The sequence below is a fragment of the Haemaphysalis longicornis genome, unplaced genomic scaffold, assembly GCF_048455015.1.
Source record: "Haemaphysalis longicornis isolate Haplotype H1 unplaced genomic scaffold, Haemaphysalis longicornis Haplotype H1 scaffold_2, whole genome shotgun sequence".
NCBI lineage: Eukaryota > Metazoa > Arthropoda > Arachnida > Ixodida > Ixodidae > Haemaphysalis > Haemaphysalis longicornis.
The window spans coordinates 29,176,012-29,190,092 of record NW_027526295.1 but is presented as its reverse complement, the minus strand read 5'-3'; the positions used below and the strand labels follow the sequence as shown (position 1 = coordinate 29,190,092).

Genomic DNA, 14,081 nt, shown 5'->3' with positions numbered 1-14,081 from the left:
TTACGCAATATTTAGAGAGTGGTTCCTCAGTCCAGGAGCCCATCTGCTGTCCACGCTGCCGTAGCCCTGGTCACAAGCACGAGCTGGTCCTCAGGTCGACAGCTGGACAGCAGTGTCTCGCTCTGCTCAGGGGAACGGGACACTTCACGTGCGAAAGGTCTCAGTTTTTTGTGTGAAGTCGAATAATGTGCTTGTCAGAGTTCCTGGTTCCTAGCAGAACTTACACTTATCAGAGTACTGTGTAGAAAAAAGTAAATGCATGCGGATGAGGTGGGGAAATGTGCCTCCGTGAATTTGCCGATTGCGATTTCTTGGCTTTTGGTCGCAGATGTGAGAAGTCCCAGAAACTTCTCTGCGGGATCAGCTGAAGCCGACCAACGCACTTCTAAGAAACATAAAAGAGAAATTATTGTGGGGCTCTTAGTTCCGCCCAATGGTATCTCTTCAATGCGAACGTGCAGTTAACGCTGATAATTGTGTTTTAGAGTTTGCCCATATTACCTAAGTCTTGGTTATATTACGTCACTGCAGCGCGAAATTAAAACAAACATCAGTATTGCTAGCGTTATCTTGGTTAGAGCAGCATGTTTTGTGTCAGGAATGAAGTTGAGTAAGTTAGAAAATCTGTATCTTCCAAATAAAACAAAGCTTTACTTTGTCTTCATAACTCCTTTAATGTAGCCGGAGTTTCCGATATGTAGATAGAGCAGAAAGTTAAGTGCAGTGGCTCCTAGAGCACGCCGTAATGATGGCGGCGTGCACAAAACCTCGGCGGTTCTAGGCTACCGTGATGCTCAGACTGGTTGTGACGCAGGATGACCACGGGCCTTGCAATCTGCGTGATGCGCAGAGGAAGCCCATCCAATCGCCGTTGCGGTAATGGAACCACGGCTTAAGCAACTGGTCTCGGTTTATGTATGATGGTCATTGGGACTGTGCCTTTATTACAATCACAAAGAGCTATTGCATTGTTTCCCACATCTTACGTGCGCTCATACGTAACGTGTGAATGGCTATGTCGGTTACAAAGTCACGGCGGCATGTACTTGCTGCGTTTGCTTTAGCTTCCGCTGTCGCTCTAAATTTGGTCGCAGTATGTTTCCCTCCTCTCGCGGTCTAGCCATGATGACGCCGAAGCAGCGATTCCAGGTAACCTCTCTTCAAGTCGACACATTTCACTGTGATGTAAAGCGATCACTGTGTATCTAGCCCTAAGCTCAGATTTTGAGCTATCCCTGTGCTCTGCCGCAGGGTTGGAACGACGTCAGCTACCAGGGAAACCATCAAATCAGGACGCCCAACATCGACGCCCTGGCCTGGAACGGGGTCCGCATGAGCAGGCTGTACGCCCAGCACATGTGCTCGCCCTCGAGGGCAGCGCTCATGACTGGCCGCTACCCGATCCGCACAGGTGAGCAGCCGCTAGCGGCTGTCGCTTGGCGCGAGCTTAGCGGGGTACACTCGTTGGTGTATAACAAGATTGGACGGAGACACCTAGGAGTGGCATATATGATCTACGAATGACGAATCACCTTAACTTGCATTTTTCACAGCGGAGCTGTTTAGGGGCTCGCGGTGTCAGTTGATATCCGTCACGTCAGGTGAACGAATCGCGCTCGACCGAATGATCGGGCTACCGCCTCGACTGCCGCAAGATGACTGGAACTAGCAAAGTACCGCCATCGGGATAGAGGTAATAGAGAGTTTTAGAATAAAGTACGCAGCTGTACGCAAAAAGTTAGCAAACGCTATTTCTTTGCGTCGTTTGGCGTGCGCATGGGCCTTACGCTAATACGGTTCTGCGTTTTGAAGACGGAAGACGAGCGGACGCCATGTTAGCCAAATAGCGTGCGTACAAGAGGCCGCTTGCGTTTCGAACATGTCGGCAAGTAGCGCGACAACCATCCACGGTTCCACTCTTCTGCGGACAGTAATTTGCTTGAGATTGACTAAGTTCTTTGCTCCTTTGTTTAAATACGTCGCGTAATTAACACGTCGCCCTCGCGCAGCTCTGTATCGTCGTGACATCGCTCAGTGTCCGATCGAAGCTTTGTAGCCGGCCAGCAACCGAACCTGTGTGTGTGTTGTTAAGTTCGCTTCGCGGTGAAATGAGATCTAGCGCTGATGCTCGCTATTATCGTTTTTCTCGAGTGACGTAACGACTCAACCTTTCTTCGGGTATGTACAGTGTGCGTGGGTTAAAGCCTTCTCGGCCTGCGCGCCAGAGTTAAGTGCCATGCTGTCGGTCCCCGCAAACCGCAAAAGGTGGGTGCCGAATTTACGACCGGGAGGAGGAGGTGGTAACCCATCGCCCGTCAATAGCGCTTCAAACTTGCTTCGCATGTCGTGACGTTGTGTTCGTTCAAAACGTATCTTTGGGTTGTTTTGAAGTTTAATCAAAAACGCCCGTGTGTTCGAGATTTCGGCGTACGTTAAAGATCCCCAGGTGGTCAAAATTAATCCGGAGCCCTCCACTACGGCGCGCCTCATCGCCTGCGTTGCGTCGGCGGGTTAAACCCTACAATCAATCATTTTGAAGTTTAATAAGATGCATGCGTCAAACTTGGCCATTCGGCTCAGGGCGTACCCTGCGATTGCACGAAAGAAGTGCCACGGGACTTCAACGCTTTCTTTATGAAACGTACTCAGGTAAGAGAATATTCCTATCACGTTATGGCCGTGTTGCATTCAATACCAAGGAAAAAGCATTTGTTTGCACCTGTACGTATAGTCGTAAAACGTCCAAGCACTCAGGCACTCCGTTGGCAGATCAGCCGGCGAGTCATTTTGTAAAACATTCGACAGATGACGCCGTAAGCATTAGCGTGTCGCTAGACAAAACTGATGAAACGATATACTATAGCTCCCCTCGGGGTATTTACGTAGCCTCGCGCAAAAATTTAGCGGCGAAAAGGCGACGAACGCTGTACTAAAACTCCCTAATACTGCTGACTGCCATTATGATAAAGTTTCTCACTAGCTCACCTAGAGTGGAATCTGGCGCCAGTGTCTACGTGATTCGGCGAAAGCGCTCTACGCCTCCTTGGGTGAGTCCTTACCGTGTAGTTCGGCCGGAAGTTCGGCGTGGCATCGCCGGCAACGACTTTGTAGCTACGCAAATTGAGCTTTTGTTAAAAATGTTGCTGCCAAAAGTGCCGCTGGTAACAAATTTTATTTTGTAAACGACACTGTGTTAGCGGGCTTATGTTGTAAAACAAATTTGGGGGTTACAGAGAAAAGAAAAAAAAAAGCAGAAGTCTGTCTTTGGCTCACGCCGCCAGATACAGCGGGCCTTCCCGGATATATTTTTAAATCATTACATACTCAAACTGGGTGGGGTTTCTTCAATTTCTTGAAATATTTAGCTGAAAAAAAATATTTACATTGTCTTAAACTGTGTACTTGCTTTCTCTCAATAGAGTATCATTATCGTGGGCTACGCTCCTTGGCAGGGGATGCAGATGCAACATAGTGATGCAAGAATGATGGCTTAACGAAACGATATTTATATAAACTTATTTATATAACGATATTTATATAAATAAACTTGTATTTATTTTTTTTCCAAGTAGATATGAATGAACCTAGCGGCGAAGCCTATTACCGCCAGTAAGCCTTCAAATACGCGCGCAAAGCATTATGAAATTGCATGAATGCTTTAAATGGCAAATAAATACTAGCTTGTCGAGTCGCTATGTATGTTGCCTCATTGGCCTCATTGCGCCTGTCCAAGGCAGCGATACTTCAAGAGGTAAGCACACGCAGCGACGGCGACGAGCGACACGAAAATTGTAACTGAATAGGTACAGAAAAAGGATAGTGTGTGATAGCGAAGCTTATTTAGTGGCTGTAGGGTGGGCGACAGCAGCAAGCGACTTATACACAGGCCGCCGGTGCCCTAGCGCTCTTTTCGCCGGCCAGTAGCAACCCATAAGCGAGCGGCAGTGACGATACAGTGAACTGTAGTGACGACTACAGAGGATCATGGGCGGCAGTGTATTATTTTTTTCGCTTGTCGCTTTCGCCCAATGCACTGTTGTTGCACCTTTTGGGTTACATTTTTTGCGTCGCTTGTCGCCGTCGCTTCATGTGGTCACCTCTTCATCTTAAAGAACTCCCTGCTAACGCTAGCACATGCATTAAGTGCTAATCACGCAGTTCTTTAGACATGTCTGTAATAGCTATTGAATTCCAAACAGGGGAATCCCGAAAACAGAGCTAACACACGCTTCAGAGCCGAGATGCCTAATCCATAGCCCTTTGCACTAGCCACTTGCTGCCAATCCGATTCCCTCAGTACCCACAATTCGGATGGCGGCGTGCGATCGCAGCGACATGTTTCACTTAAGGTGATATTGAGAAACTATATGCCAGTAGGGGGCGCCGCGCGGGCAACATTCGGGTGTTGTTGCCACATTCGGTCGAGCGCCGCGGGCGCGTGTTCTGCTTCGCATAGCAATCGAAGCTCGCGTGTGTGAGAACTTCTCTACAGCTGGCGAATTACCACTTTTTGGTTTAATATTTAAGAGTTCCGTGTAATTTGCGAACCAAGTAAGAAACAGCCTACAAAAAACATTTTTTTCGCACCGCAACGTTACTAATGCCAAGGCCAAGTAACACGCTCTGTGCGCGGTAAACTCACAGGATCTTAGAGCACCGCATGGTTGCGCGCTATTGGTTCCCGAGCACTCAAAATTGCACCAATTGTTCGGTGAACATTACCTTTATCACATGCTAATTGTGTCTAGCAAATGTGGACAAAGATTATTTTGTCACCGCCTTTATGGAGAGTGTTTGCGAACATGCAGTTGTGCGTAGGGCGCAAATCATCCAGCGTCTACGTGATGATTGTGCACTCGTGGCGTAAACTGAATTTCTTTCCGGCTTTCCGGGGGAGAGGGAGCTGAAAATGTGAAAACACAAGGAGAGAAAGCGTAACAATATAAGATAAAAATCAGTTTTTATGTTCGAAACTTAAAAACAAAATATATCCATTACAGGCAGCCTGAGTGGCCTGAGAGCTATTAAAGATAATTCAAGCTATATAACTTCGACTATTCGCACGCCCGGTAACAAAATAATTACGGCTGAGAGAGAGGGGGAGAGAGGAGGAGGGGCTCCTGACTTAGCCCTCCGCGTACGGAAGTATACACGATTCGTTTACCGTGCATCACAATATGTTCCACCTTATTCATATGATTACTCTAGTAAACAAAAGTTCCATCAGTACCAGGTGCAAGATGAATAATGTCTTCTGGTTTTCTAAGCGCGCGTTTTGTACATTTGATCGAGAGCGAAACGCCTATAGACATTGGTACATTAAAGGGGCACAGAGGAGATTTGTAAACATAGCGGCATTACTAGCGCTAATTGTAATCTGGAGCCTCTAGGCCATATTGCGACCAGCCCCACCACGTTTATGCGACTTTATTCAGAATAAAAATTCAATTCAAAATTGCTGTTCTCCAATATGCATCATCCTTGCCGATTTTTATGACGTTTCGTATGATGTCAAAACAAGATGGCTTGGCTTGACTGCGCTGCTGCATCGGACAGAATTAGTCGGCCCAGTTTTTATTCGGCCGGCGACTGGACGGTGGTCCCAATTCGAATAAGCCACGGCATGTTTCTGCCAGGAAGAACACGCCTTAGGTTTGTAGCTTGTAGACTGTATGAAGCTCTAATTCTAACTACCTCCACACAATCGAACAGGTGACGCTTGGCTGACTCGAGCCCTAAAAATATCTAAGGCCAATGGAAGGCGTCAGAAGAGTCATCGAAGAAATGTAGGTACTGACGAAATAAAATCAACCGAAAATGTTATTGTACAGAGTAATACCAAAGTACAGGAAGCAGGTTTTGCGCTGGGTGAACCAGAACAGCGGTAAGCTGCACAACTACACATATGCGAACGCTTTTCCGCCGGAGGAATGCAGTCGCTAGACATAAGATATTGGGCCTCCTCGATTAAGCAGTACTGGGTAGTCCACGCGCAGTCAGAGGACTGCCCTCGGACTGGAGGCTCCGTGGGAATAAATAAGAAAATCGAGCGCCGGACCGCGTCCCGGGAAGTCCGCGGAGTGTCCGGGATTGGCAATCAAGGAGGCCCATTGTGAGAATTCGGGGGACGCTTACTGCACGAGCGCTACACAATAAATAGTCATAAAAGCTGCTGGATATGCTAAAACAAAAAAGGCTCCCATCCATGCTGTGAAGGGGATTGGAAAGCAAAGCTTTAAACGATACCCACAGCATTTTCCCATGCTTATTTGGGCCATCCTGTCCTAACTCGGCGCCCTGCGGATGGCGGAGTGCGCGTGAAACTGCGTGCGCTACTTCCTCTCAGGACGCACGGCCAAGATCCAAGCGGGAGACCACTCTCTGGACGAGCGGAACATAGGAAGCGTGGGCACGCCCCAGGGCTCGGTGATATCGCCGCTGCTGTTCAACCTAGTCATGATCGGAGTCGCGAGACGCTTGGAAGCCACACCCGAAGTCCGTCACGCTATATACGCGGGCGAAACCACGCAGTGGGTGCGGGCGGATGCGATGGCCACGTTGAGTCTTCCATGGAACAGTGGGCGGACGCCAGAGAAGACCAGTTGAGGGGCACGGGCCGGATGTGTTCCCCCAACAAGTCGGAGTTACTGATAATTCAGCCGAAATCCAGACCCAAGCAGGAGAGCGACACCAGCTTGCGAACGAGCAACGGGCAGACGAACCCGAAGGTAGCCAATATCAAAGGGCTGGGGTTCCAGATGGAGTGGAAGCGCCGGAACAACAACATGGTCACCCGACTGGTAGGCAATGTAGCAGCCGCAACGCAGCTGATCAATCGAGTGGCGAACAGAAAATTCTGGATGAGGGACGACAGCCTGCTCAGACTGATCCAGTCCTTCGCGATAAGTCACGTCGCCTATGCGGCGTCGTGAACTGGTTGCTTCAGGAACGCAACCGTCTGAACGCGGCCATAAGGAAGGCGTACAAGTTAGCCATAGGCGTAATCTGTTGTGCACTGGCGGTGCGCAAGGATAGTCCGGAAAATGGCGTCAGAACCTTTCGAATTGAGCGGCATAGGTCGGCGTGAACGACAGAAACAGCAGCCCCAGTGTCGATTAGGGCAGTAGTGGGGATGCGTTCAACAAACACATCAATAACATTTTCGGGCGGAACGTGAGGACTTTTAGCTTGCGAGGGCGACGCAGCTCTTGCCTCGGGAACTGCGGCTGTTAGTTTTCCTCCCCAGTGCTGGCAGAGCGGCGCCGCAGAGGCGACAGCGAGTGACGACGTGGAGAAGGAGATCGGCGGTTGGTGGACGTAGTAGAGCGGTCAGGCGGCAGCGACGTCATCGGCGGATCAGAGGCGACTGGGTACCTGGGCTGAGGAACAATATACGGCTGGGCGTAAGCGGGGTCGTAGTACGGAGCCTGTTGGAAGGTGTTCGGAGGTGGCGTACGACGGCGGCAGTAGCGAGCTACATGTCCAGCGATTCCGCATACAAAGCATATGGGACGATTGTCCTGCGTACGCCACGTGCGCGTGGGAGGAGGACTACCCACAGCCGTTTGAAGACGGCTCGCCGGCACGACATTCGGAATCAGAGTGGTCTGCAACGGACGCAGTGGCACACCAGGCTGGGCTGGTGGAGCGGGCGGGTGCATCACTCGAGGGTTGACCGAAGGAGCAGGCAGCAAGAGGTGACCTCCCTGCAGCTTCGGCGTACGTTATGGGGCCGGCGACCGGCGCCTGGTAGTGGGCAGTTGGTAGTGCCTCAGCGACCTTTTCTTGTATCACGTGCCTCAGTGCAGGAGCTAGAGGGGACGACAGTTCCGTAGTGTACGGCAGGAGGGACACCTGGTGAGCCACCTCTTCACGAATAAAATCCTTTATCCGGGTGAACAGCGTCGGGTCGTTTGTGTAGGTCACAGCCAAACTCGACAGGGGCTCGGCTTGAGCGCAAGCTTGCCGAGTTAGGGCCCGTTCCTTTCGAAGCTGCACAACATACCTTCGTACTGCCAACATGTGTTAAGGCATAGAAGCATACAGTGATGCTTGTGCCTTTTGATATGCGTTCATGTTAAGGCCCCTCTTCACGCTGGCGTTAAAGCCATTAAAGATAAGCTGTCCGAAACCGATATCATGTTTACTGAAATTATGCAGAGACCTTCTGAGATTTTAGGACTACTGTTCTTCGTTAAACATTGTAAACAGTGAGCTTCAAACAGTCTCAACCCGGACATAAGGTAATGCGCCACAAATTGCCAGCTCAGTGGCTAGAATGGATGGCAGTGACGACCCCTTCTTCTTTGGGGTTACAGACGACGCAAACGAAACTTGGCGGCAGGCACAATGTTTATTAATTATTTTTTGCCTAAATATTGATGTGGCACCTATAGATATCGAGCGTGCTCACAGACTTAGGCAGTTCTCCAACGCCGAAGACCTGAAAGATACGGACTTCAGTATTTCAGAGAACTATTCTCCAAACACTCGCATCGCCCGTAAAGATCTGCTGAAGTTTGCTAAATCTCCAGAAAAATCTTTTAAACTTTGGTACGACCAGCCTGTAATCGGAGACAACTTGTGTATTTGTCCGCAGCTCAAACGGTGTTTTCCGCGCCAACAATTGCCATCAGTGAAGACCAAAGAAGTCTCAATGGGTACTTTCTTGTCATGTTTCCTTACTTATATGAGGTGATTTCTACTGAAATGTGATTCTCTTCATGACCTCACTGATACCATAGAATGTCATCTCGTTGCTCCGACCAAAAAATGGATAATACTGGTATTCGCGGCTCCGTAATTGAATCTGCCTTTCCCAACTTTGATATTTTCAGCTGCGATAGATCTGGTAAACGCGGTGGCAGTGAACTGATAGCGGCCCACAGCAGCTTACAATGATCAATCATAAACGTTTCTTCCGCTCCTAAACTGATCTTTGTATGCTGCAATTCTCCATATCCGGCAATTGTCATTGGCGTTCGTTACCGCCCGCCCGACACCTACCACCCCTTTATCATTCATCTGCATGAAAAACTTCATTGTTAATTTTTTTTCCATCGCCAGGCTTTTACTCTCTTCTACGGTGACTTTAACTTTCCGGAAATAAATTTGTCAAATCTTTCAGCGCCAAGACAGAGGCACAACACGGAAACTGACTTTGTGAACACGTGCCTAACTTTTGGTTTAGCATAGCTCGTCACGAGTCCGAGGATACTGACCACACTTTTACGATCCTCAACCTTGTGTTTCATTTAACCCAGATAGCTTTTCCTCTATTATTTATCTTCCAGGACTACCGTACCACTCTATTATCCACGTTTCAGTTGAAGGTAATGTGCCATTCCAGTGGGAAAAAAAGACAATTACACCATACGACGGACGCGATTACCGCAGTAGAAATGCCGGCCTTGAAATATTTTATGAAAAATTTGCACCTACTTTTTTTGACAGCTAGTTGAAACTAACTGGTTACTCTGCAAAAATAAAATAGAGACTAATTATAAAAATCTGTTCCCACTATTTCTGTACCTGAAAGACCAACGTTTCCTTAGTTTAATAACTAGCGCAATGGCCCCAAGAACCAAAAGAGTAAAAAATATTAAACATCTAATCTGTACTCGGATACAACTCAAGAACGGCACCACCTCATGTAGTGTATCACTCCGCCAAAGCGCCGGACCCGTGACGTTGGTGCGCGCGCGTTTTGAAAGGGGTTTGCTATGAATGCGTGATATTGTCTGCCTTGTCTCACGCAGTTTGTTTGTCGTCACTGGAGTCGCTTATAAGCATATCAAGTCCAAAAAATCACGAGAACGGCTCACGCCATGTTCAAAATATTCGTAGTAACGCCCTACTTGCGCCGCGCGGAGAAACATCTGACTACGGTGATAAGGCACAGCGGCAACTTCCGGTGCCGTTCTTAAGTTGTCACCGAGTATAAACATTAGTGCTAGTGCTTGGGATAGATACGCTAAACTTAAAAACTCTTCCATTCGCTTTCGGCTAAAGACAAATGGTCTTTCTTCTCCACGTCCCTACCCAAATGCTACACAATAACCCTAAACACATCTGGAAAGCAATGAACCTGAACAATTCAAAACCCATCTGCCTGTGTGACGAACACAAGTGTCCCATTTGAGTCTTGCACGTTGCCCACAAATCGACCTACTTTTTGTTGTGGGTTCACCAAGGAACCAGATACAGAGTAACCTAACCTTCCTTTGTACGATCACCCAGTTATACCAGGAATTACGTTGGAAGCTAACGGTATCTTAAAGGAGCCATGAAGACAAAATACAAGTTGGGTTTATTATAAAGACTGCTTAGTCCCGATAACAATGATATCGATATTATCGCAATTTTTGAACAAATAACGGCGATATTAAACAAAACGTGTGAAGCAGTCGCGGCCCCCTAGCCAATTTCCCGCAACTTTTCTATGACGTCACGGAACCTTGTTTGTGCAGATTGGCGGCCGCCTAACTGATCTCTCGCGACGACACATGACTGGACGTCTGTAATAAGGCCTCTAGTTCCATTTGACCGCATCACTTGAATGCTAACGCAGTTAACGCACTGAAAATTATGTTTTATTGTTGGCTCCTATGACGTCATTCTTGCTCAAAACACGTCATTATGGCGCCAAATTTTGAGTTTTTAAATACTTCTTGCTTTTTTTCGTTAAAAAACATCTCTTGTGGCTCTAATGGAGCTGAGTGAGATACTGAATTTCAATTCAAATTAAACAAAGTTGTATTTTCTCTCCATGGATACTTTAAAGCTGACTGAATCACTCAAGCTGACATCGTAATCTCGGCGTGGATGGCATCAATTGGAAATCATAAAACAATACTATACCAATATCCAGTGGGATACTTTCGCTCATTTTCCAGCAGTTGCTATAAGCCGAAGTGGTCGCATAGGACTGGAAGGTGGGCAACATCATTTCAGTACCAAAAAAGGTAACCCATCGTCGCACCAAAGCTACCATTCTATTTGTCTCACTAGTATACCGTGTAAATAAATGGACCATGTTATTTATTCCCACATTACCCAATTGTTACGTCCCTCATTTTTTTCCACCCTGGTCAACATGGCTTTCTTGAGGACTAGCGATATCCAGCTAGATTTAGTTTTTTGGAAGAAAAATAATGAGTTTTTTGGAGTGCATAAGAAAAGTACGTAAGTAAAAATACTACTCAGTGACTCTACAGAAATCCTCGATGAGTTAACACATATGTAATAACTATGTATACGATAATTTGTGGCGCTTGCTACTTCCCGGTCATTAGGTTCTTTACTTCTTCCCATACCTTCCTACGGTCATTTTTTATCGTAGTGAACAGGTTGCCATAACACGCTGCCTTCGGATGCCTCAGTACTGCGGTCAATTCATTTCTATGTTTTTTAAACCCAGGTAATGCTTCGGAATTTCTTGACTTAACAAAAGCGTGTAACATCTCATATTAGATGTGAAGCAGCATATGGTCGAGCCTGTTCCCTCCGCCGTTGTATGGGCGACGTAGTGTGGCGTCCACACCCCCACTGCGCATGCCTGGCAGGATGCCCCTTTGTGGCAGGATTCCCCTAGAGATTGGCCAACCAAAGAATCCATCACGAGATAGCTTCGCGTTCAACCACCGTCGTCATCTTCCTGTAGGGGAACCCTGAGTAGTATGCGAGGCATTCCTCCTCTCCTCTCCGACGCTCCTCTCCTCTCCGGCAGTCCTCCTCTCCTCTCCGAAGCTTCTCCCTCCTCCGGGATTGCGCAATGAATGGCAAGACCTGCGGCTCCGCGCGCGATAATAGGGAGTTTTAGTATAGCGGAAAGCACCACTTTAGCGCGTCCATAGCGTTAGCGGGCACGCTAACCGTAGCATAACGAGGCGCTATCCGTTCGCGATTGCGGCCCGCAAAACGTTAACGCTATAGCTAAAACGCTATACTAAAACTATCTAATGCGAAGCAGCTTAGGGTTAGAGACGCGACGGTAGCCGCTGAATACTCCGCTGGGGCGCCACTGTAGCTCCGCGGTATAAATAAACGCGCGCGCACACTCCGCTCACCCACCCCATTCTCCTCCCGCAACGCCGCGATCGAACTGAAAACTAATGGGAACTTAAGTCGACCCCATGGCTGCTTCACATACTACTCAGGGTTCCCCTACGGGAAGGTGGTGAATTTTGGTTTTATTTCGTCTCGATCATTTTCAATAGCCTTCCATCAATGCAGGGCTTTCTATCTCATTGTGATTTACGATTTCGCGGAGTTATTGGAAATGCTCGATTATATCATGTCATAAATTTTTCAAAAAACGTCTCGTATGCCGCATTGGGGTTTTTTCGCGCGAATACGGATGCCCAATCGGTTGATTGATTATGTGAGCGAAATGCTTGCAGGGCTGCAGCAGTGATGCTGCGAGATAAGGTCCCTTTTGTTTTGCATTTGATATGCGCATCTGGCAGCAAGCAAAAAACTGGTAGATGATCGCTAATGTCAAGAGTTAGCAGTTCAGCAAAACAGTCAGGTGAATGAACGTTCTTTACCCATATGTCGATTGAGGTGGGACATTTTTCAGTTAATCTCGTAGCTTCCGTAACAAGGTTGCTGCATGCGAACGAGAGCACGATTTCAACAAAATCTGCATCTGAAGTGTCACCTGATAAGTTATTTATGTTGAAATCCCCCATGATGACGAAAGGCATACAAAATCGGCGTAACATAGCGAGTATACGCTCAAAATAGTCAAGAAATACTCGTTCGTTATACCCATAGTTGGTAGATACATAATCACCACTATTCATTAATCTAAACGTACCAACATACACTCAACGCTATTATTCATTACTGAATACTACAAAATTACTCCGTGCATTATTGACTGTTTAACATAAACGGCGGCGCCACCGCCCCGGCCTCTTGGCCGTGCGAGGCCGTTGTACGAGTAACCATGAAAACACAGCGGTTTCTCCGTTTATGTTAGCCATGTTTCCGTGTACATTAAAACGTCGAAGCTATGGGATATGGATGCATACAAGTCACTAACCTGTTCCTTTTTATTTTGGAGGCTGCGTGTATTCATGTGTAAGATTAGCTGCTTCGGCATAAATGGAACAGATGCCTTCAAAGTTGTCACATCGTAGTAGCTGCATGATTTCTGGCTGTCCATTTTTCCACAAGGCGATTTCAGTACTAGGCTTGGGAAAGACTTCACACTACATTGCTTCGTTGATATTTTCAATGTCGCTTATGTTAAACAATGTCAACGCAGGGAAGCCCTCATCTTTCCCTACAAACACCTTTCCTCCTGCAGTCCACACAAATTTCAATCCATATTCTTTCTTTTTTTGCACTGTGGCAGCGATCTGGTGTTTGCCATGCCGTGTTAAGTGTTCGTCAACATAAACCGTGAAGGGAGACTGAAACCCGAAATTCTTTGCATCCAGTTTTGATTTCTTCGCTTTGCTGAGAAAGGCATTACTCTTCGTTCTGCGGATGAACCGAATGATTAGGTTTAACTCATCGTGCCGAGCAGTAGGCATGCGATGGGAAATTTTAATATCAGCATCGGTTACTTCCTCCTGCATGACTACGCCAATTAGTTTGATTATAGCAACCGATTCACCTTCGAAAGGAATGCCCTTAATTTCAACATTGTTGGAGCGCTGGTACTGTTCTAGCTCTTCTAGTTCATTTGTCAGCTTCATGTTCTGTGAACTAAGGTCTCGATTCTTTTTAGTACTTCATGTAGCGGCTTTGTGAGTTCACCAATGCCGTCAAATTTTTCTTTTAGGTCTCTAATTTCTAGCCCGAGCTCCCGCTTGAAATTCTCAAAGGCTTTAGACATATTATGCGCGTCCTTGGACATTTCAGCAACAGAGTACAACTGTACAAGCAAAAGCAGTGGCAGATTGCTCGGCAGCAGTGCACATTCCTCTACCATGGGATTTTTTAAGTATGCTGCTTACCTGTAAAAGCAAGCGCAGTATTTAGCTGCTGTTCAGGCGTACACCGCTGCCGAACTGCACGGAATCCTGGTGGCGCTGGTCTTTTTATGCCGCGGGTGCTTTTCCCGGTGC

The 14,081-nt window shown here is 47.4% G+C and overlaps 1 protein-coding gene across 1 annotated transcript in view; it reads left to right on the top strand.

Annotated features, from left to right (window-relative positions):
• Positions 1-14,081, top strand: part of LOC144167885 (arylsulfatase B-like) — an 89,164-nt gene that overhangs the window by 15,784 nt on the left and 59,299 nt on the right. The window contains exon 2 of the mRNA XM_077697029.1: positions 1,252-1,411. Coding sequence (XP_077553155.1) covers positions 1,252-1,411 — 160 coding nt within the window. The remainder of the gene's footprint in view (positions 1-1,251; positions 1,412-14,081) is intronic.